This window comes from Siphateles boraxobius, unplaced genomic scaffold (assembly GCF_051911475.1).
Source record: "Siphateles boraxobius isolate OS27281-9 unplaced genomic scaffold, OSU_SipBor_1 66, whole genome shotgun sequence".
Lineage (NCBI taxonomy): Eukaryota > Metazoa > Chordata > Actinopteri > Cypriniformes > Leuciscidae > Siphateles > Siphateles boraxobius.
Genome location: NW_027509193.1, coordinates 11,949,852 through 11,975,107, shown reverse-complemented (window position 1 = coordinate 11,975,107; position 25,256 = coordinate 11,949,852). Strand labels below are relative to the sequence as shown.

The following is a 25,256-nucleotide window of genomic DNA, read 5'->3' as shown; positions in this document are numbered from 1 at the left end:
GTCCCAGCCCGTCCATCACAGCTAAACTAATTAATGCAGCTACTGCTAGGAACCACCCCACCCACAGACACATGACAAGGTCAAATGAAAAAGTTCACTCAAAAGAAAAACACAATTTATTAAAGGCTATTACAGAAAATAAAAGTCTGTGTAGCCTAAAGGTGCGGTAACAGCCACATCTCAGGCTTTTTTCACACTTTTTACACAAAGTTTTACCTCACTCCACTACTTGTGAGTATCATAATAAAAACTAGTTACAAATGTAATGTAGGATTTGAGAATGAACCAGACCCAAGAAGCAGAATTTCATAGAAACTCCAGCTCTAAATCAGACAATCTGTCATTTGAGACTGAGCAAACCAACAAAACTAATGAATCCCAGAATTAAAAATCTTAGGACACAAACAAAGCATTAGATGAAACATGTAGAGGAGACATGTAGACATGTAAACGAGCAGATGAAGGGGCAGATCAAGATCAGAAGAACAGCATCTTTCAAGCCATCCAACTTGTCTCACTTAGTTTCTTTTCTTTCCGTTGAGAGTCACGGTTCTAAGTTTTGCTGCAAAATTTCGGTCACCGATTCAACAGCAAAGCCCGCTTCCAACTTCAAAGACTTTCCATCCATCAGGCAACACACCACGTGATTGGCCGCCCAAGACATCAATCCTGACATGACGAGACCGCCAGCCAATCAACAAACCCGGAAAACCCCCCTTTTCGAGCAAAGGACTTCCGAGAAAGGGAATCCCCAAAGAAATGCAAAGACAAACGCAAGTAGTCTCCAGACTCTTAGCTGAACTGGTGCTTCGACATAAAATGTAATAACCTGCCTAAGAAACGAAAGAAGGGTTAAATAAATGATTGATGGTTCATTCAGGTCATGTCTTATAAGTGCATTCTTTCTGCAACTGGTATGAGTGTAAGTATGAGTGTGTGTGCGCACGCGCGCGTTAGAATAATCAAAGTCTTGTTTGTATTTTAAAGAGAAGTGTTCTTGTGTTATGTGCTTACAAGTTTAATGTCTTAAACTGCTGATCCATGTTACCATGCTAATAAATAGTGTTTTCACCATAGTTTGGATATTAATATCCACTGCAGAGCTAATAGTTACGGCCCGTTCGAGTGAACACTGGAAGAGTCCCTTAAAGTAACTAGGTAAAATTTAAGAGGCGAAGTCGCAAAAAATAATGGAAGGCTGTGTGCTTTCAAATGCTTTCGATTCTATGACCAAAACTACAAGGGATTAGTTTGCCCAAACGTGAGAATTCATTGAAATATATTTTGCGTTCCACAGAGGAAAGTCACACAGGATTGGAATGACATGAGGGTGAGTAAATGACAACAGAATATTCACTTTCTTTTAAGTAAACTATGCTTTTAACACGATGCATGTGGATGTACCGCCAGAGATGAAGATCGCAGGTTTTACACAATTTTCAGTTCCCAAAACAGCTCCACACCAAAAAAAAAAAAAAGAAAGAACTTGGTCATCAAAAATACTCTAGTCCACACCTGAGGCTCTGGTATGAAAAGTCACTAAAGTATCCAGACAAGCTCATGTGCAGATTTTCAGGAGTCTTTCCTTTAGATATAAAGGGCAACTCATCTGTTTAGTCTCTCTCTGATGAGGCATTTCCTCTCTATTCTCTTGAGATTTTCTCTATTGGAGCATCAAAGCCATCAATATTCTACAGATGCCACAGCTAAGTCACTGAGCCCCAACCATCATCTAAATCTGACACACTCGCTTTCACACGTGCCTGTACGCAAACTGAGCCCCAGATCCCAACATTCATCTATTAAACACACACACACACACACACACCCTCACAAAGTTAATAAGCCAGACAAGCAAAAGGAGCAACAGGAAATCTCACTGCTCCATAAACCCCAAAAGCAAGCACATCCTGTCCCAAAAAATGGTGCATGATGAAACTCTGGGAAAGTGGGGATATGGAGAGAACGACAGGAGGAGGGAGGCAGAGGAATACTGGATCAGCAGATGGTGAAATATGTTAATATCATAGATGATGATGATGAGGAGGATAAAGAGCAGGAAGTCTGTCAGGGGAAGGGTAGGGGTGTACTTTCAGTATTATTTATATACTATTGCCGTACTTATTCATATAATGAATTAGCCTTTATTTTTTATATTTATATCAGTGTCCTTATTTTTTCTTTATTTTATTTCAGTGCTATGTATTTCAACAAACTTATTTCAGTTATCTAATTACGTTTAAAAAATATATATTTATTTCATTTTATTTCAATAAACAAATTTATACAACAATTTAGTAGCAGCTAACAAGCAGCAAAGTAGTAGCTAACAATAACAACAATGCTGCGAATATATAAAATATATTCCAAAAATTCCACTTTTTGTATTTAACAAAGTGCCGCCCTCTTGATTTACACAGGGTATCATCACTGCTGTGATCTATATTAGGCCTAATAAGACTGCCATGTTAAAAAAACCACGTAACAAAAATAGCAAATACTGATTTATGATCTGTTATTGAAAACGAGCAGGAAGACGGTACAGTTGAGCAATTCTGGAAATGCAGAGCCATTAGATCGAACACACACACAGCCAGATTGAAAAGAATTCCTACTAAGAGATCACTAATACACTTACTGTATAAACCACAGAATTGAGACATCAGGAAAACACTTGCATTAAAAACAACATGAAATGTAAATGGTGTGAGGGGCTCTGTGATTGTGACAGCCTAAAAGGACTGGAGTTGTCTCACTGCTTTTGAAGATTAATGAGAGAAAATGGGAGAAGGGAGAGAGCCAAAAAAAAAAATACACCCGACTCACCTTTTTACTCTCCTCCATCTCGTGTTCAAACATAGCGCTGAAAACTGGGGAACGTGCTGAGAAAGTAAAAGAGAGAAAGAGTTTGTTTAATACCCAACACAAACTTACAACAAAAATTTATAATAGAGCAAAACAGCGATAGGCCACTCTTTCAACAGCAAGTCCCCCCCCCCCCCCCATTCATGTTCTCCAAAGGCATTTTAAAATGTTCTTTGATAAAGAGTTCATTCTATGAGCTCTGAGAAGAACCACAACATTACAAATTTAGAAAAAATAAAAACGATAAAAATCTGAAAAAGAAAGATACAATCCAATCTACTATTTTATGAGAAAACGTTCTGCTTTCATGAAGCTTGGCAAATGACGTAAATCAATTTAAATTATTTGTATAATGCTTTTGTGTTGTTTGAGTTGAAATGTTTCAGTCACCATCTAACAGCGGTTCCTCCGACAACTTGTGTCTTGGTGCAACTGCCGAACCTTTTGGCTGATTAACTCAGGGAATGGTGGCGGCTCAGACCTTCCTCTCTGTTAAGTCTGGATATGGAGTCAGATCTGTCTAGGGCAACTTTAACTTGTTTAAAAGGAGCGTGTGAAGTCTGGAACATTCTCTCCCTCACGCACACACACACAGTCTAATCACAGCTCAGACACCAGCCGATCAGCTCCGTCTCCAAGGCGATTAATGAGCACTACCAGGTACGGCCAGATAACGAGGAATCCCGCCTCACCATGAGCGACAGCGGGAGAGAGTGAGGCTGTGTGTGAAACCTGGAAAACGCTGACCTCTCAGACAGCATACATTGGTAGGAAGGTATTCAAATGTTCCCCTAACATCACGTCAAAAATTCTGTCTGGTCGATTTTTTTAAGGCAGCACATATGCGTCTTTCGCTGCCAATGATATCCCACAATCCTGTGCGTGTGGGTCGGCAGTTAGATGAAATAAAAAAGAAATAAATTAAATTAAATAAATAAATAAAATACGCTTCTGGTCTGACAGAGCAGTTGAAAACAGCGAAATGGTTTATGCAGGTCCTTCTAAAAAAATTAGCATATTGTGATAAAGTTCATTATTTTCCATAATGTAATGATAAAAATTAAACTTTCATATATTTTAGATTCATTGCACACCAACTGAAATATTTCAGGTCTTTTTCCTGGGCTACAGAGAAGCAGCACTGGACTGTTCAGTGGGCCAAAGTACTTTTTTCGGATGAAAGCAAATTTTGCATGTCATTCGGAAATCAAGGTGCCAGAGTCTGGAGGAAGACTGGGGAGAAGGAAATGCCAAAATGCCTGAAGTCCAGTGCTGCTTCTCTGTAGCCCAGGTCAGGCGCTTCTGTCGCTGTTTCTGGTTCAAAAGTGGCTTGACCTGGGGAATGCGGCACCTGTAGCCCATTTCCTGCACACGCCTGTGCACGGTGGCTCTGGATGTTTCTACTCCAGACTCAGTCCACTGCTTCCGCAGGTCCCCCAAGGTCTGGAATCGGTCCTTCTCCACAATCTTCCTCAGGGTCCGGTCACCTCTTCTCGTTGTGCAGCGTTTTTTGCCACACTTTTTCCTTCCCACAGACTTCCCACTGAGATGCCTTGATACAGCACTCTGGGAACAGCCTATTTGTTCAGAAATGTCTTTCTTTGTCTTACCCTCTTACTTGAGGGTGTCAATGATGGCCTTCTGGACAGCAGTCAGGTCGGCAGTCTTACCCATGATTGCGGTTTTGAGTAATGAAACAGACTGGGAGTTTTTAAAAGCCTCAGGAATCTTTTGCAGGTGTTTAGAGTTGATTAGTTGATTCAGATGATTAGGTTAATAGCTCGTTTAGAGACCCTTTTCATGATATGCTAATTTTTTGAGATAGGAATTTTGGGTTTTCATGAGCTGTATGCCAAAATCATCAGTATTAAAACAATAAAAGACCTGAAATATTGCAGTTGGTGTGCAATGAATCTAAAATATATGAAAGTTGAATTTTTATCATTACATTATGGAAAATAATGAACTTTATCACAATATGTTAATTTTTGAGAAGGACCTGTACATGTACATTGTCAGCGTATGATCCATTTTGAACAAGATATAAGCATTGTAGTCATTAAATATTCACTTGATTATCTCTAGAACTCACATGAATTTGTTCTTGAAATGTAAAACCAGTTTCCATTAAAGGCGCCTTCAAACTAAAAAGCTGTCTGGTGTGTCACTGACTGACTGGGCAATGAGACAGCTGTCTTATTCTTTGAACAGAGTCAGAGGATGATCTGAATATTATTTACTGATAAGACTTTAATGAAGTCAAAAATGTACAAATAAATTTGTCAATATTTGTATGTACACTTGTTTCAAATTTGACATTAAAATGTACTAATGTATATAAAGTATAGGTCATCATCAGCCACGCTAGTCTCTAAAGCCCGGGACACACCAAGCCGAAAAATCTATTTTTTTCATTGTGTTACACATCGTTGGCTCAAGTCGGACGGTGTCTGCTTTTTGTTTTTTGTTTTTTTGCCCGACTCAGCATGGCCGTCAGTGAGAGAGAGAGAACTCTGATTGGCTGTTCAGCTTAGTGAATGAGTCAGTGCACAAGAATAATAGTAGCGAGCAAAGAAGTCAAAACGGTACAGATAGAAGACAGTTCTAATGTTACGTCATCTAACCTGAGTGTTCCTAGACGAATTGTTTAATAATAACATGAGCAGAGTGGAATAAAGAAAGTGATTAGCAGGATTGATATTCAAAACTGAGCATGCGCTGCTTTGTGCTTCTGGTTTGTGTATCTGCAGCCTGCAGCTTCGGTTTCACTTTTTGAATGACAAATATATCTGCAGAAATAGACAGTTGTCTCATTTACACGCAGGGACTGAACGCGCATGCTAGCTATCAGACGGCTGTAGTTCTCTCGGTGTGTTCAAGAGCAGCTTTTTTCCCCCGACGAAGGCGGCAACAACACAGTCGGCTTTGCCGTCGGATTGGTGTGTCCCTACTTTAAATATCTGCTGCTGTGTTGTTAACTAAAACATACTAAAACAATTAAAAATAGTTTTCATTAACTAAAAAAAAAAAAATAATAATAATAATAATAATAATAATAATAATAATATTAAAAAAGAAAATTAGAAATGTTGCCTTGGCAACTAACTAAAATAAAATAAGTTCAAGTACTAAAACTGAAATTAAACCCTGAAAAAATATAAAATTAAATTAAAAATTATTAATAGATATTACCATAGTATATAAATAAATAACACTAAAATTAGACTAATCAGCCAACCCATATCAGTTGACAACTGCAATAATTTTCTTTAAACTTGTGCATGACCAAATCTCAGCATATGTGAATCGAGTGCATGCCAGTGTGTGTCTGTGTGTTTACCACATACCTGCCAGAATAGCTTTGTGTGCCTGGAACTCTTGCCCAGCGACACACAGCGAGCAGTCCGTGAATCTGGAATGTTCCCACAGTCCGCCCAGTTCATCTGCCAGACGGCAGTCAGGGACCTTCACCATGTTCATGGTGTTCTGACCCGAGATATTCACAGAGTCCTGCACCACACTCACCTAAACTCACAAAAACAGAATGTTTTGCACATGAAAATCTGTATTTAAGCAGTTACAACAATACTATCATAGTAGAAAGAGATGCCTGCATATCAGCCCATGTATTGAACGCGTGCATTGTAAAGGTAGTTAGACTGGTATATTGATCATGCCAATAATCAGCCGATATTTGATCATTTTGAGATGATCGGTCGGCTTGGTTGATTAACAGAAGTGGTCATTCCTCTCAGCGTCAGTTTCAAAATTGGACAAAATTGTTAATTGATAGTTCACAATTTTAAATATTCTTAAGTGCCCGCTGACTAAGTATAGAAAAAAAGAGCACAGTTTATTTATTTAAAAAAATACTGAGTGCACCTTTACATTGCTATATATTATTATTCACTTATATATGAATTATATCATATACCACCCTTATACCACCCTTCTCCCAATAGTGGCCATTAAAAAAACACACAGAAGTCAATCAATAATTTAAGACACCAGATTCATGTCATTTAAGGACTACCATAAGAAAAAGTAAAATATAATTTTTCTTCAACTTGACACGGTTATATTAGTATTAAAAAAAAATATATATATATATATATATATACACACACATTTATATATTTATAAATATATACTTATAAATATATATGAGCGCACACACACACACGAATCAACCACTACAGAGAGATTCATGTGTACTGGGTTAACCTTTGTGTTAATTTTAAAGACACATTTAAGGACATCCATATGCCAGCAAAAATAGTAGATTCTGATTATCAGGGGGGACACTACAACGACTGTTCAACAAGGGCAGACGTCTAGTTATCTCTTAATTTACACAAATTGCCTCAATTTGTTACTGGTCTCTGTGTGTGAGTGTGTGTATGTGTGTGTGGTGAGCCACCATGCTGACTTAGCCACCTGTTCCCGCAGACATAAGCAGGTTCATTTATCTCACTCCAGGAGTCACAGTCACACACACACAACCACACAGACACACACATAACACACAAATGCCACAGGTTCTCACACCAAGTTAATTGCCGTATAAGGCACATTTCCTTAATGAGCAAAACTCCTCACAGACAAGCCTCAAGACTGAAGATATTTCAAAACCTTGTGAGCTGCCTTTCTTTACAACATTTTGGGCATCATAAGACAAGTACTGTATATTCAATTGAATTTGAACTGTGTAAAGGCAACGTTAGAAAACTGGAAATATCTTATTTGCTGCTTAATGACATTCAAACTCAGTTTAATTAAACAGTTAGCACAATCCCACAATGTTTGCAGTAAAAAAATAACTAAATAATTCAAGGATTGTGGGCCGACAGGGGTTAAAATGACACAGAAGAAGAGTGAAAGGGAGTGAGAATGAGACGGAGCTGGATGGAGATAGAGGAGAGTGAGTATGACACAGAGGAAGGGGGTAAAAGAGCACCACAAACAGGAAATTAAATGTCAAAGACCCTTGTATGTTCTTAATGGAGGAGCAGGCTTTCCCCTGAAGGAAAACAGGGAAGACGGCAGACGAGAAGGAGAGGGACAAACAAGGAAAGAGGGCGGGAAAAATAGCAAGATATGGACAAGTTGGGGACCCAAGAAATACAACCATTTTCTGTTTACCCTTTCTGCTATGCATAAACTGAAATAAAAAAAAGTTACAAAATCATCAAATGTTAAAAAAATTGTTAAAAAAATATTTCTAATGCTATTACAGTCGTAAATGTTTCCATTTTATAAGCAGGCGATTAATGCATCAGTCGCTGTAATTTCATAATTTTTGGTTCATTTCAAATTAACATCAAGATAGTGTTCTAATGTCATGATTCATATAAAGTACTATGGCTCAAATCTTTTTTTTTTTTATTGTAATAAAGCCTATGGAGAAAATGAGTGTTGAAAATGCTGCTGACAAATTCACTGGTTCTGAGTCAATCTGTGTGTTTACAAACACAAGACTTTATCTTCAGCCTCAGAAATTGGACGGATCACTACTTTAAAGTCGAGCACATCACTTTAATGAGCAGTGCGAGATGGGCACTAGAGCAGCTCTGTGCTGTCTGGAGTATGAGAGAACTGTTTACTGTGTGTGTAAATCTAAACACAGAAACTAATGAGGGAGGAGGGTGTAAACTTGTGTATGCTATTCTCCCCCTGAATTTAATGAATGAACCTGCAACACATGACAAAAACTCACTGAGTTAAACCCAAGTGCGGACATTCATCACTCACTCAGTGGCACGCAAAACAGAAAGAGGAAGAGAAGAAAAAAAGAGAAGAAACAATGCCAGGTGACTTTCTGCATCTATAAATACACACTTAAGGACAGCGGCAGCCCTGACTACTAGCACTGCATCAGCCTCATGCTAATGAGCTTGTCCAGGTCATAATGCATTCATTGATTAATCAAACCAAGCAGTGAGTAAATTACACACACTTTAATTAGCGAATTACCACACTGTTTCTTCTCACTACATCTCTTAATAACAAACACGCCTCCAACTGTGCACCAATGCAAAAGACAGTAAGCACAGAATTTCCCACAACTTCTCAGATATAATACAGAAATGGACATTATTCGCTGGTCCTATTTACAAAAGCTTTCCATTACAGATAAATCCTGTTCTTTTGAACTTTCTATACATCAAAGAATAGAACATTTCTGAGGGATTATGTGACAGTGAAGATTGGAGTAATGATACAGAAAATGTAGCTTTGCCAACAAAGGAATAAACAGCATTTTAAAATGTATTTAAATTGAAAACAGCTATTTTAAATTGTAAACAATACTTCACAATATTACTGTTTTTGCATCAAATAAATACAGCCTTGGTGAGAAGAGACTTCTTTTCTTCTTTTCTATTTTTCCACCTGAGATTGCCACCACTAACCTACGACCAGATATTGTTTTGTGGTCTGGATCAGCACGCATTGTTCAACTGATAGAGTTAACAGTGCCATGGGAGGATGCAGTAGATGAGGCATATGAGAGGAAGAAACTGCGGTATGCTCATCTGGCCACTGAAGCAGAACAGCGAGGATGGAGAGTCCAGGTTTATCCAGTGGAAGTGGGTTGTCGAGGTTTTGTGGCACACTCTACAACCCGGTTCCTCAGAGACGTCGGATTCAGTGGTCAAGAGTTGCGTCGTACAGTAAAGAACTTATCTGAAGCAGCAGAAAGGAGCAGCAACTGGCTGTGGTTGAGACGGAAAGATTCTAGCTGGCTGAGTACAGGCCGCCATGCTACGGTTTCGTAGATTTCTTGAAAACTTGAAGAGTTTGTTGGTTTATTTGTATAGGTTGTATAGTATTTACAGTCATTACGTTCCTGTGTATATTGCGTGAATGACGGGTGGTTGGGCAGATATTGTGTTTGGCGGTAGGTGGTATGCCATACGGAACCGTTGCCACTGAAACTGCATATTAACGCACCAGTGGGGCTCGACAGCCTTAGTCAAACGGGTTGGCGCGTATGGTTGGGTTGCGGAGAGATTGTGGTTAGGTCTCAGCAGCAGGAGGGATGTAGAGGTCAGTAAGCTGGGCTGAGTTGAGTGGGGGACGGAGGGGGGTGACTCTGGGACGTCAGAGTCACTGTCGAGCCCTCTTGAGGTGTCGTGGGCTAGTCGACGAAACACTGAGAACGGAAGGTGCCCACTTGAAGACCCTAGAGATGTTCCCTACTCCGCTCAATCCAGAGGGTTGTCATGGGGGGACCGCACAGTGGTTGCAGCCGTTGTGTGTGCTGACGAGCAATACACTGCAGCTATTAACACCAGACAGAAGGAGATTCACGTCACCAGATGGAAAGAAGCGTAAATGGATGGAGAAGCATAGGTTACAGTAAAGCTACGTCTTAGTTGGTGATTATCTTGGCGAAAGCAGAGTACAAATCAGCATCAAGTTTTAACACCTACTCTCGTGTAATGGAAATCTTTTAAAATCATTTTTAAAAATCATCTGGTCCTTGGCAGGTCTAAAAATTTAGGAAAATACAACTTGAGATGAACAACAACATGACATAATACACCATTTCATTATTTCTTTAACAAAAAACTAGGCCAAAATGGAGAAGCCATGTGTGAAAAATTAAGTACACCCTTACTGCTTCCATAGGAATTAAGAGGCTAAATAGCAGTCAGTCATTGCTAATCAAATGCCACTGATCATCAGCAATCATGATCACCTCAATAAACGCAGAAATTTTGGCAGTTTGCTGGTCTAGAGCGAGCAGGTGTGTTAACACAATGTCAAGGAGGAAAGTGTGGAAGATTTTAATGAAATAAAGATTTATTATGATATTAACCATAAAGACATGAATGATACTAACATCTTGTGATGAGTTCTAACACTTCGTTTTTGGTCCTATGTCTGAGGATGACTAAAATTTCCATGGTCCTAATAATAAATCTAAATTAATTCTTCTTCCTCTATCCTAGGATGTAGCCATCCGACGAACTCTAACCTACTAATTTTCTTACCTGATATAACTTTGGTCAAAAGGAACTATGAAATTGTACTAACCATTATATTGTGAAATGATTTATTGAAATTAACCCCTCATCTTGTTTTTTGATGATACAGGATATTTTGCTGATGCCACTAATGAAGGGTAATAAAAAAGGGCGAATTTGATTTAACAATGTAACCAACAGGTGATGATTAAGAGCGTGATGATTACTCATGATGATTCTGTTTTGATAATGTCTGGCTTACCCTATAAAGAGGGTTGTATTTTTCTTATGGGTCGAGTTTCTCTGAGTATTGCTCGAGAAGCTCCCGGCCGTAATATACAACATTTAAAGGACGATAACTCAGGTCTGTCTGTTATTTTCTGCTGCAGCAGGGTAAGTTAGAAAACAAGTCAGTCAGAATTAATGTAAACTCCCTGTAGTCGATTAGTAGACTTGCTGGAGTATAGGATTTAAACAGATGTTGCAGTCGATTTGTAGACCCAAGAACTACATCTCAGAAACAGGCCTCAGTTAGCATGTTAAATGTTAAAGTTCATGACAGTACAAATAGAAAAAGACTGGACAAGTATGGCTGGTTTGGAAGGGTTGCCAGGAGAAAACTGCTTCAATTTTTTTTTTTTAAATGGCAGCACAGATTTGCAAAGTTGCATCTGAACAAACAACAAGACTTCTGGAACAATGTCATTTGGACAGACGAGACCAAACTAGAGGTGTTTGGCCAAAATGCACAGTGCGACGTTTGGCGAAAACCCAATGAAACCAAGCCAAATCAACCAAATCAAGCATCGAGGTGGTGGAGGGGTGATGATTTGAAATTTTGCAGCCACAGGACCTGCTGGGCATCTTGCAGTCTTTGAGTCAACCATGAACTCCTCTGCGTACCAAAGTATTCTAGAGTCAAATGTGTGTCCATCTGTCCGACAGCTAAAGATTGGTAAAAATTGGGCCTTGCAACAGGACAATGATCCCAAGCACACCAGCAAATCTACAACAGATTGGCTGAAAAAGAAAACTGTGGAAATATGTGGAAATGGCCCTATCAAAGTCCAGACCTCAACCCGATTGAAATGCTGTGGAAGGACCTTAAGAGAGCTGTGCATAAACAGACGCCCACAAACCTCAATTAACTGACGCATTTTGACGCATTTTGGCTTTATTTTTGTTAAATAATTTCACAGTGTAATAATATGTCAAGTGTTGTTCATCTGAGGTTGAATTGACCGCATTTTAAGACCTGCTAAAGACCAGATGATTTTTTGATTGTCCTGATTCTTAAAACCATAGAACTCAAGGGGGTGTACTTTCTTTTTCACATGACTGTATAGACACACATATATATAATCTATCAAAACGTATGACATATGATATGTTTTTGACATTTAGTGTAAAGAAAAGCAACAAACTGTAAAATAACGAAGTCCGTGACACCGGAAGCCATGCACATTCAAGTAATGACAGCAGCTGCTCTTACGATAAGAATAAGGTAGATACTGCTACCTTGATGTAAAATTACTCATACCGTGATTTAGGTCATAATGCCCACCACTATCAGAAACTATTGTGTATATTATCTCATGTTAAAACTGTGATCAATTTCACTCACTGCATCCTAAAGAAACAGATACAGACTGACAGAGAAGCAAGCTTTATTTGTGAGCAGCTGTATGTTTGACAGAGAGTTTGTGTTTAAACACTCATTCAGTTACAGATGACACATATGTTTTTACATGCATCATTTCCACTCAAGCTGTTCAAATCTGGCCCTGACCATAAACCTCCCTTTTTCTCCTTCACCTGATCTTATTCCTCCCTTTCCCTCCTTCTGACACCAGCATCTGCCTCTCGTCTCACCGAACTCGTTGTGATAATGTATGCGTTCGAGCTGACTCGTGTGCTACCAACGGATGTATGAGACTACCAACCTCATACATCCGTGAAAAGAGATTTTTGACTTTAGTAGAGATGCAAGCACAACACTGAGGAAACGATGAATGCGTTTTGGGGTGTTTCTCAGAGGACCATAACACATCAGTTTGTCTCACATGCTGTGTGAATGTACAGTATACAGAGAAACTTTCAGTGTAAATACTAACACAATCAAATCCTCTTTTACTTTCATTAAGGTAACATTGTTTAGCACTTCTTCCCTTCATCACACTCTCATCTCTGCTGAGCCCTCAGTGTTTTGAGGGTGAAGAAAAACAAAGCAGATTCTGCAGGTACAGAACTTTCCGTCCTCTTAAAGTGACAGTTCACTCAAAAATCATAATTTGCCCACACCATGTTGTCCAAAACTTGTATGACTTTCTTCTGTGGAACATACAATACCATTCAAAAGTCTGAGGTCATTCAATTTTCTTTTTGAAAGAAATTAATACTTCTATTCAGCAAGGACAGTAAACTGATTAAAAGTGACAGTGAAGACATTTATAATGTAGTAAAATATTTCTATTTCAAATTAGTGCTGTTCTTTTTAATTTTCTATTCATCAAATAATGTATCAAGGTTTCCACAAAATGTTAAGCACAACCGTTTTCAACAATGCCAATAAGAAATGCTTATAAAACAGCAAATCATCATATTAGAATGATTTCTGAAGGATCATGTGACACTGAAGACCAGGGTAATGATGCTGATAATTCAGCTTTACATTATCTTACTATATTTTTGATCAAATAAATGTAGTCCTGTTGAATATACAAAAAGTCTTGAAAGATTTAAACTGTAAAATGAGAAATTTTGAAGAACTGTATCTGTCGCTCTTTTTAATGCAATTGCAATAAATAAGAGGCTTCAAGCTTCAAAAAATGCAGCAAAAGCACCATAAAAGTACGAGAGTGAATAAATAATCTTAATTTTCAGTGAACTATTCCTTAAACTTGATACCATTTCTTAACTTTTGTGTATGCATGTGTGTGTACGTATGTATTAGCAGCAGATGTTGCAGCCGTAGTGGATCTCGGAGATATCAGTGTGGCATATGGCTGCACTGAGTGAAAGATGGCTGCTGTCAGATGGAGAGAGAAAAGTGCAGAGCTCATTTATTTACTATGAGCAATCTACCTGCTGGAGGATGTAGGTGGAGTGAGGGAGTGATGGAGAGGTGAGAAAGAAGAAGGAAGAGAAAGCAAGAACAGGTGAAGGGGGGGGGAGAGAGAGAGAGAGAGAGAGAGAGAGAGAGAGAGAGAGAGAGAGAGAGAGAGAGAGAGAGAGAGAGAGAGAGAGAGAGATCGAGACAATGACCCTGGTCACAATGACACCAAGTACTCCACCTCTAATGGGACCCCTCTCCTCATTAAAAACACAGAGGGAGAAAAGGAGAGAGAGAGAGAGAGAGAGAGAGAGAGAGAGAGAGAGAGAGAGAGAGAGAGAGAGAGAGAGAGAGAGAGAGAGAGAGGGACAAAGAAATAGAGAGAAACACCTCAAATGTAGGCAAAAAAAAAATATATATATATAAGATTGGAATTGTGGGAGGAAAAATGTGAGTTAAGAATGGTGCAAGAAGGAACAAAGGAGGAGGCAATGCTTAAGTTCTAGGAAATAGTAATGAGATACAGGAAGAGAGTCGAAAGGAGGAGGAGGAGGAAAAGGAAAACGGAAAGGAAAGAGTTCATCCATCTTGATTAGGGATGTGTAAAACAACATATTTTCAAGACTAGCCGACTAATTAGTTTAAGTTGATTTCAGGATCACCTGACCCCTATCAGACACATTTCTTTGGGAGTTTTTACATAAGGCGCTTGTGTTCAAAAACAGCTAGATAAAGCGCAGCGGAACAAAACTGGAATCTCAAGTTTATTTTTTATTTTTTATTTTTATTTTTTTGTTTTTTTACCGTTTAAAAGCATCCGTCTGAATTTCTATGACTATAGTGGCAATGCTTTGAAGGGGTTGATTTTAAAGACACTATTTTTTTTCAATTAACACTTTTATTTAAAGTACTAATTGATCCAAAAAGATTTTGGTTTCAAATAAATTCTATTGTTGAAAAGTGCCTCCGTTTTCACAGTTTTCAACACTGACAATAAGAAATTAAGTCTTGAGCACCAAATCAGCATAATAGAATTAAAGATAATGTGATACTGAAGAGTAGAGTAATGATGCTAACAATTCAGCCATTACTTTACATTTTAAAATATATAAAAATAGAAAACTTAAAAATATTTACAACTGTAATGATAATTCACAATATTACTGTCTTGACTATTTTTTATCAAATAAATGCAGCCTTGGTGCGCAGAAGAGACTGAACCCAAACTTTTGAAAAGTAGTGTATCTAAAAACCTACGAAAGGAAGCTCAGCATATGATTGATCGTGCATTACTTACCTCACAGAAGAGTGTCAATTTGTCATCAGGCAGCAGCCCATTGGCCTCATCCAGGAGGAAGTCTCTCCTTATGAACTTCTTGAAACCCCAGTCTTTTCCTTGTACAAAGCGATACGCTCGCTGACTCTCTGCACAAAACAAAGCATATTGGCAAAAAATGTATTCGGTAAACACAGAACACCGGTCTTGCGCCAGGCCTCTGTAATGGCATGATCATTATAAAGTCAACATAAGTTTCATCTAAAGAACCTTCAAAACAATACAGAACATCCGATAATTCAGTCAAGTATTAGATTGAGGCAAAACCAATGTATGCAAGACATCTCACAGACACAGATCAGACTAATCTGAATCCAAATACTCTTTAAGAGGCTTTTCCACCTATCTGGCAAGGTCTATAATCTTGCTCTCCATTAATTTCTGCATTATAACCAGTCTGATTATTCTGTGATTTTTTGTTATCCTGCTGTTTCTCTGAAAGCACATTAAACCTGCATGAATCTCCACGCACGCACGCACGCACGCACGCACGCACGCACGCGCGCACACACACGTTTTTTTTTTCTTTCTTTTTTTGCTGCTATGTTCAAACCTTCACTCCATCTTGACTGCAGATGTTTTAGCTGACCAGCAGGATCTGGTTGAGAAGTGTAAGAGAAAGGAGGAGAAATGGAGGGGAGAAAAGGAAAGGGAGAAGGATAATGAGGAGGAAAATGAGAAAGAGAATGAGGAGGAAAAGGATGATGATGATGATGATGATGATGAAGGGATGAGGAGGAGAAGAAAACAGAAGGGGAAGAGCAAGAGCAGCATGGAGAAGAAAAATAAGAGAAAGATGAAGAAAAAAAATACAAGAAAGTGATGCTGAATCAAGACATGTATCGACATTACCTACAGGAGGATTTCTCCTGTCACTACTTTCATGCACAGAAGGGGAGAGAAAAGAAATTCATGACACATTAAGTGGGGAAGGGTAAAAAAAGGAGAGATGAATAGATTCCTTTGTGCTTTCGTTGCATTGTGGGTATGTGACAAGCACAGTCTATCAAGCGTGACATCCTCTCTTCCTAAACGTTACACTTGTTCTAGTGAAGCATCTTTCCTCTTTTCTCTGACGACCAAGTGCAGCTGGGGCTCAAATCATTTTGGGTTAATCTGCTGCTGTAGTTTGTTTGTGTGTGTGCAGGGGTTTTTACATGGTGTGAAATGGCTGTGTTCACAGCTCGACTGTGACTGTCATCCACACAATGGGGGAGCAGTAGAAGGGCAACAAAACACATGCCTCAGGAAGCCCCGTGTTAAAACATAACACAAAAAAGAGTCACAGTAACTTTCCAAAGACTGATGCTGGTATCCAGATAGCACAAAGGCTAATATATAGGGATGTAACGATTCACTCAACTCACGATGCGATACGATTCACGATACTGGTTTCACGATGCGATTTTCCCCACGATTTTTTTAACAAGTGATTCATTTAAGAAATTATAAATGAAAAAGTGTCTCTTATTATTTCTCAGACAAAATGCTGCACATTTCTTTTTCATTTTGAAATATATTTGTCAAATAAAAAAACAACCTTGAAGGGATTTTTTTTTAAATTTCAATGTAGTTTCAACTCAGTCTTTCTGTCTGTCTGGTCAAGAGGTTGGACAGTACCTTCCCACACTAAAGCCTAGTTCACACTACATGATTTTAAAACGTCGGGCTGAACTGTGCGGTTCACACTACATGACTTGCTCTCTGAGAAATCAGGAGTGTTCAAGTTGTTGAGCTGTTCACACCACATGACACAGTGTGATTGATCCGCAACAGGAGGTAACGCACTACACGAGTTGTCAACAACTCTGTCACCCAACGATTCTATCTAGTCTACAAATCTATCTGTCTAATGTATATCTTGACGCGAAACAGCACGCACGCCAATACACAGCGAAGAACAACACAACACGTGAATATGGACGTCAGACAGAAACTAGTGCTGCAGACTGTTTGCGCGATCATTTGCTCTGAGAAAAAACGCAAAAAAAGAAAAAATAAGAGAGTATGGGCGAAAGAGTGGATCTGCATACGCGAAGAGCAGGTCTGTGCTACAGAGAGAGTTGGAGGTGAGTACAGCACGTTTATATCGGAGATGTAGCTGCATGTTTATGTTTAGCTGACAGCAAAAATCACGTATTTACCCGGTGACCTCAACTCATGCCTTGCTGTGATTGGCTGTTGCTCATGACATCAGTGAGATTGAGTCGTGCGACAGCTCTGGATATCTAGCATGCTAGATATTTTTCTAGGCTCAGCGAACGCGTCTGCGAGGGTCTTTGATGCGTTGTTGGCTCTTTCATACTAACAGATTGGCGAGCGTTCATCGCCCGCTAATCCCCCGCGATTTGCACGGCGATAACACCCTGACCTGTCGGCGAGCTCAACGATTTGCAAATCGGGCTTAAATCGGGCTTAAAATCATGTAGTGTGAACTAGGCTTAAGTAAAAGACTGTAAAATTAGTACCACATTTAGAGGGGTTTTAATTTTGTTATAATTTGTATCATTACACTAGCAAGAGTAAAAAAAAAACACATTTAGAAAAATATGCCATAACCATCAATAAATTATATATATATAAAAATATATATCCATGTACACATTTAGAGAAAGAGATCGTAAAATAAATACAACACCTGGTTGCCACGGAAACACTGGTGCACCTTGTGATCTCCGTGGCTCTCGCACTTGTCGTATTAATGCCTTTTACCTGAAAACGGAGGTGACTTGTGCTTCTCACGGTGGTGATTATTATTAGTCTACGGAAAGTCAAAATGCCGCCACACCTCCGATTTGATGAGTCAATATCTACTCTTGCCGTCGCCATGTGTTTGACGGCGCGTGCACACCAGTGAGGCACACACTGGCGCGGGGCGAGCGGAACAAACCGAGCGTTTTCAGTCCATTCCTATAGAAGTTGAGCTTGGCTCCCACAAGCTCAAGTACCATGAATGAAGTGAAAACACTCGCTAGCTTCGCGCCAGTGTGTGCTTGCTGCTATTGTGCCTGTAAAGCGAGGTTCACAACTTCACAGTAGGCTACAGTAAACGCCCCTGCTTAAAACGTGTATCGCGATTCGTTTAACATTTCAACCGACTTGGATCGTCACACATTTTTATCGATTTTCAACCGGTTGCAAGTGTATCGTTACATACCTACTAATATAATATCGATTATAATGATTACTATATTTTGCATATAGAAAAGTCAATTTTAGAAAAACACATTTTTGCATTGTGACAATTAAAGGGGCTATGTGTAGCTTTTTACTTAAAATCTTTAAGATAGAGTTTTCATTTGTACATTTATGAGCCAACCATAATGTAATAGAAAGAATGCCACCTTAATGTCCACCACGGTTGCCTGTATCAGCATGTAGGCTCAATTTTGTGGGGAGGATTCGGGTTCGAATTGGCACGAAAATTCACAAAATGTGACGTCATGCGCATTCTCGTCTACTTGGGCTTACATCCGGCAATCGCTAGCAGTAACGTTAGTGTTTCAAATGTACTCTGCGGACGGAAAGAAGCGACCAGCACAATCCAGACACCCACGGAAACTCCTCGTAAGTTTAAAAAAAAAAAGCCTTATCTAGTGCGGCAAAAATAGAGAGTGACCGCGTCGGGCAAAGACAAGACAAGAGTCAACATCGGAGCGGCATTTGATTCTTGGAGGGAGCTCCGATCAGCCCTGGGTTTAAAAACAGACCCCGAGCTGGCTTTCTTTTTACTGCAAAGTTACAACTCTCTGGTTGCTGTGGTCGTGCTCATACGAGCGTGCGCCCCGAGAACAAGCATGAGACAGGCTGCAGTTTCTCTACCGGCCACTGGTGTCAGTAACGGTTAGAAATTTCAGAACCTACGCAATGCTCCTTTAAGCACATGTCCATTAATATTTTATTTTTTATTAGTGTAATACTATATTTTTTCAAATGTATTTCAGATGTATTAACTCTTTACAAATGATACTTTTAGACGATTTATTTTACATTTTTTTGCAATAGTCAAGGCAAAGCAGGGTGAGGGAAGGAGGGTAAGGGCAGTTGGCAAATGTGCGTTGTCATAAAAAAAAAGGGAAAATAAACAAAATGGCAAAGTGTCACTATTTTTGTTAGATTAAAACAAAATAAAAGTTGCCTTTTGATTGAGTAGAGAACTTACACATCGGCTAGACTCACCATAGTTCACAGTGCTAATATTTAACACATTTTGCAACCAGGTGATTACCTGTCAAATAAAAGGTATCGTCTTCAGCCAGTGTGTGTCCACGCTGCCCGTGTTATTTTGATGCAGTTAAATAACTGTGGCTCAACTCTTCATTAGATGACACATTATTTAAGGCTCTGTTGAAGTATGGCTTTCAGGACTGCCTGTATTGCTTATGAGTTGTGATGTCTCGAATTGAACAGACTGGAGGGTTCACAGATGGCATGTTTTGATTCAGCTGCTTTGGAGAAGATGCTGATGGACCTGTGGGTAATTAACCCTCCCAGAATCAAGAACTTCTCAGTAAATCAAGTTACTCACCTATTAAATGGGAGAAGCAGAATTTCAAAACTTAATTTTACAAACACCACACCATATTGGCATGAACACACAACAGGTGAAAGCAACTTTGCTGCTTATTCCATGACAAAAACAGCCTAAAAAACTATTACATTCCATAAGCAAAATCCTTGACCACAGATAAACTTCAAGAAATATAAAGGAAGATGGAGAGAGAGAGCGAGAGAGCAAGAGAAAGTGAAAAGAAAAAGTGACAGAGACACTGATTGGTCTCTCGAGGAAGTCTGGGGTCAGATCAGGGCAGTGGCTAAATTTGTGCTCTCATTGGGGACGTCTGGCAACTAACCAATTGCAGTTGGGCAGGGAAAGTTCCTGTTGGCATCCAACCAGGGTCAAGCCTCTGTGGACACGAATACACAAGCAGCGAGGAGGAGTGTTTTAGGAAGTCTGACAGAATACAGCTCCAATAAGAAAGGACTGACAGATGGATTATGCAGATATCGAGGGATAAGAGAGGGTTAAAGCATTGAAAAAGAAAGAGCAGTCAGTAGTAATACATATTCAAGCCCCGGCACTGAGCATTGGGGCACAGTGCCTAATGTCCTGGCACACAGAGAGAAAAAGAGAAGGTTGCTCGGATCACAAATGCACTAAGCATACACACACAGAAAGCAAGGGAGGTTGAAAGGCCAAGTTCTGTTTGCCCATACTTTAAAACACGCCTGTAAGTGAGCAAAAATAGGTGAATTCCTGTGGGTAGCATTAATAGACCAGTTCAACAGCGAACCATTTTAATCTGCAACACCACAATTCCGAACTCCTCAAGAAAGACATTGAGGGCGTCAAGTAGTCTCAGCCTCGGAAGAAATGCCCATTGAGTGCCCACAGATGACCTGATGCATAGTGCACTGCACACAAACAAAGCAGCTAAAGTTGGCAGAAATAGCCAGTTCTGATCCAATTGGCTTGCACATTCACAATTTTCAGGTGTCAGGAAACACAGGTTATTCTCCACAGAAGAATTCCTTATTGGATTTGCCAACATTTGCAAGGACCATGGCATCTAATCTTTGAAAGATATCCAAAAAAGCCACTTAGTAGAAAGCAAATTATATCTTTTAGCAGATGGTCTTTTAGTTCGATGGTCGATTCCCGTCTACATGGGCGGTTGCTGGACATAATAAGCTGCAAAGTGGAGAGATTTACGAGAATAGTCAAAAGTCTGGCTATATGACACTAAATAAAGAAACCGAGATTTGTCACATTTGCTTCCACAACAAAAACATCCTCTACTTGCACTCTGCCATTAATAGAGAGTTCAGTAGCACAGTCAGAACAATAATGAGAGTAAACTGACATTCTCACAACAGCATCAACACAATCCGCTAGTGTAAACACTATCCAATAATTCCTCTAACCTTGACACTTCTATACAAACATACAGAGAGCAAAACACCTTTAACCGTCTGATATGATAAACCATCAGCTTAGACTGGCTTGTCTCGATTGGGTCTGTAAAAAGTCCGATCTCTGGGTGGTTCTTGGCTAGAATAAGCTGCAATTTGGACCACAATTTATGTTGTTAGGCAAAAGTCCAGCTACATGAGAGCACCACAAAGTATTTAAAACACTATATGAGAGCAACAGAAACAAACGAGTTTAATAGCAATCAAGACCTGCCACCAGGCAAATGCGGGTACTTTTTGCACAGATGCGACGTGTAACCTGTATAAAATGTGTGTTTACGTATATCACAGGTATTTGAATAAAAACTACTGATAAAACTAGATACTCACCAGTAAATGTTGGCAGGTCAAACAATTATTTCCTACTCTGATTAATACATATATAGACTACAAATTACTTAAAATGGATATCACAAAGCAGTTACGTTGCAAAACCTCATTCTTCTGGGGCTTTACAGTGAAACTGTCAGCGTTATAAATGTTGATCTACGGGAGTATTAACAGCTATGGACCACGCGGGGCTGAGAGCAATAGCAGTAAAGCCCCGTGGTGTAAATATTCATCAAACGGTCAATAGCCAATAAAGCAGGTTCAAAATCACTATCTGCCAGCAATGCAGTCTCATCTGAATAACTACACACGGCACGTAGAGCAGAGATCGTCAGCTAGGTAGTTTATACACTACCCAACATCCATCTAACCTACATCTGTGTGAATCTTTCATTTCTCTATTAGCCCAATGCCTCTTTAGAAATATCCATTTCTAAAAGTCTACTCACAAAAAAAAAAAACATGAACAGTGAAGACTGGAGTAATGTATTAATCAAATCAAATTCAATCACAGGAATTGACTGTATTACTGTTTTTGATGTATTTTTTATCAAATAAATGTAGCCGCGGTGAGCATAATTGACTTTCAAAAACATTTAAAAAAAATCTTACTGACCTCAAACTTTTGAACAGGAGTGTACTTCTGATTAGCAATGGGATGTAGCAAAAGATGTTCATGGTAATGACGTAAAACAAATTCTGCTGACCTATCCATATAATAGCCTACCCAATAATCTAGCCATTAATTAAAAATATACTTCTTTGTTCATATAGATATAGTCTGATACATAAATGTGTACTTTAGATTTACATAATTTAAATTATTGCTTGGATTAAGTAATAAGTTAATTTCTGCATTCATAATTTCTACAAGTCATAAGTTGCTTCTGTGGAGTGATTGTTTTGTAATTGGGGGTTTTGGAGCATCTCTGACTTCACTTCAGGTGGTTCTAAGATTTCTTCCTTGGGAGCTCTCATTATTGAGCTCTGCCATTGCAGCGGACGACATGCACAGTGTTCTCCTGAAACTGGTTTCATGTGTCCGTCAAACCTGATCATCGATCCTCAGAGGGGGGGAACCGGTTCCTCTGCACCTCTATTTGCTCGTTGTCATGCGTAGGACTGACTCCATAAACACAAGTCATGCTGCAGAGTGAGTCCCAGTGCCTTCTCGTAGCCCTCTTAATTAAAGCACTTTACTTTGTTTTTATTTCTCTCTCTCTCCACTTCTGCTTCACCCCTCCTCCCCCCTTCTCTCTCGTTCATCTTGCTCTCCCCCAGGAGGAGGGCAGGATTAAATTGGATTCTAAATGATCCAGAACCGATAGAGCAATTTCTGCTGCCATATTTTCATTCTGCGTCCCGCTTTAAAAACTTTCCCCATCCACTGTAAGGAGGATGTCGGTGCTTCTTTGTCCCCGGGGACGCCCCAAGCACGTAACCCTCCCCACATTCCGGAGGGGTGCTAAATGGAGAGAATGTTGAGTGGAGGAGTGGGGGGAGTGCAGGACAAAACACAAGGAGCGCCTTCTCACCCATTAAGGTGCAGAAAATGAGAAAATTGGAAAATGAGAGACAGGGTTGTTCAACCTCATCTCGCTGCCACAACCTGGCTCCCTTTTCTCTTTCTTTCACTCCTGTTCCTCTGCCCATATGTGAGATACTTCAAAAAGATGAGTGTGTGACTGCTGCCCGCATATCAGTTTCTTCTCTCTAGGATGCACAGAGTTTGCCATCTTTTGTGAAACATCTAATACAGGCTTATATAAAACTGCCAGAATCTGCGTAAGGATTATTCATGGGCGGTTTATCAGTACAGGTTGAGGACAATTTTAGGTCAAAATCTATATGTTAATGTGCATTTACAGTTTTGTTCATAGGCCATTAACTCTTTCCCCGACAAACACAGAATTCTCCGTGTTTCCACTGTTATATGGTAGGGGGCACTATTACACATCTTCTGAGGGAGTGCTGAATCTCCTGATCAAAACATGTGCGAAGACGACGCAAAAACAAGCGATCTTATATTTAATCATAAGAATATGTAAAATAACGCAATCATTAACATTAAACAGCATATAGCCTAAATCAAAACTGCCCAATGTTACTGAAATGAAATGTCGACCCAGGACGAGCTATAGGACTGTGCAAGCATTAGTGGTGTTGATGGACTCGATCTACTCCATCTGTGTTTTGATCATCGTTCTGAATCCGATCTAGACGTAGTCTTTGACAAAAACTTGATTTTCTCAGCTTTTTGCTGATAATGTTGCTTATTACATTTACCCATATTCAAGTGTTGATAAAAAAGAATGCATGAAGCTAGAATAAAACTTTTTTTTACAAAGGGTCTGTTCTTTCTTTTGATATATTGCATGTTCAGATATTCATACAACAAAATATTCTGAGGTTATCAAAAACGCTAGTGGGAAAAACTGTTTTTAAAATGTTTAATGATAGCGATTTACAATTCACAGTGAACAAAGAAAGCATTTACTGTTGTTCCTCAAACAAGATGATATTTCGTGATGAGAGTTTTAAAGGACCAAAAAAAAAGAAAGTTCAGTCATCATTTCCTTTCTTTCCAAATCTCTTTTGTTCAGCACAAAAGGTAAATATCCCTGATAAACATTGCATGTAATAGAAGTAGATGAAGACTAGAGCCACAAATCTCTAAAACGACAAATTTAAGTATGATAATACGGTCCAAATATTTTGTGATATATATATATACACATAAAATAAAAATGTCCTTGACATTTGCCCCAGTTGTCCTTGGCAGTTGATTCAGTTCACAAAACAGAAGATTTGTTCATGATCCAGTTCTCGAGTTTCACTCACTAACTCACTCAATGATCAGTCAAAGTGGTTAACAGCTAAATGATGGGGAAGATTATCAGTGAACCACTTAAATTTCAGTCTGTTTGTTACACAAATCAATCATAGTCACTTTTATGTTGCTTTTGCATCCTTTTTGAAGCTTAAAGGGGTCATCGGATGCCCATTTTCCATAAGTTGGTAGTATTCTTTAGGGTCTTCAAGTAAAGTTTGTAACATACTTTGGTTAAAATTCCTCACTGGTTGTGTAAAACAAGAATTTTTACCTCCTCAAAAACAGTTCTGCATGTCTCTTTAAATGATAATGAGCAACTGCTCACCCCACCCCTCTCTTCCATGGGGCGTGTCGACACAAGACACGTAAAGTGATGCCTTCGCAAACAGTATACAAATGTCTGAGGTCGGAAATATGCTAATACGGGACAGTCCACGGTCATGGGCGGAGCATGAGCAATATGACATCATATTGCTCAGAAAATCCAACTGGCTTGATTATTGAGCTTAGACTTTTTTAGGATTAAAAAAAGGTAGTAAATGGATTGTTTTCATTGTATGGTGGTTGTGTCCACACACTGCAAAGACACATTTATATGTAAACACCAAACACAGTAAAAAATACAGTCCTCATACATTGTAAATGCATGAAAAACAGCGAGTGTTACAACATTTCTTACTTTGAGTTCCACGGAAGAAAGGTGTGACATGATGGTGAGTAAATGAGGACATAATTGTTTGAGAGAAGTGCAGAAAGTTTAGTTGCACAATAAAATGTTTCTCACCAAACAAACAAATAAACAAAAACTTTTAGGGCTCTATTTCTTCTCTATACACAATAAACTCCATGACCCTGTGAGCTACAGAGTTCACCGACCTAACGCACACAAACCCACAC

The 25,256-nt window shown here is 39.2% G+C and overlaps 1 protein-coding gene across 1 annotated transcript in view; it reads right to left on the bottom strand.

Moving 5' to 3' along the window:
- Positions 1-25,256, bottom strand: part of spop (speckle type BTB/POZ protein) — a 96,520-nt gene that overhangs the window by 5,355 nt on the left and 65,909 nt on the right. The window contains exons 6-8 of the mRNA XM_077212220.1: positions 15,185-15,312; positions 6,213-6,390; positions 2,827-2,882 (exon numbers count right to left, since the gene is read on the bottom strand). Of these exons, the coding sequence (XP_077068335.1) occupies positions 2,827-2,882; positions 6,213-6,390; positions 15,185-15,312 (362 nt within the window). The remainder of the gene's footprint in view (positions 1-2,826; positions 2,883-6,212; positions 6,391-15,184; positions 15,313-25,256) is intronic.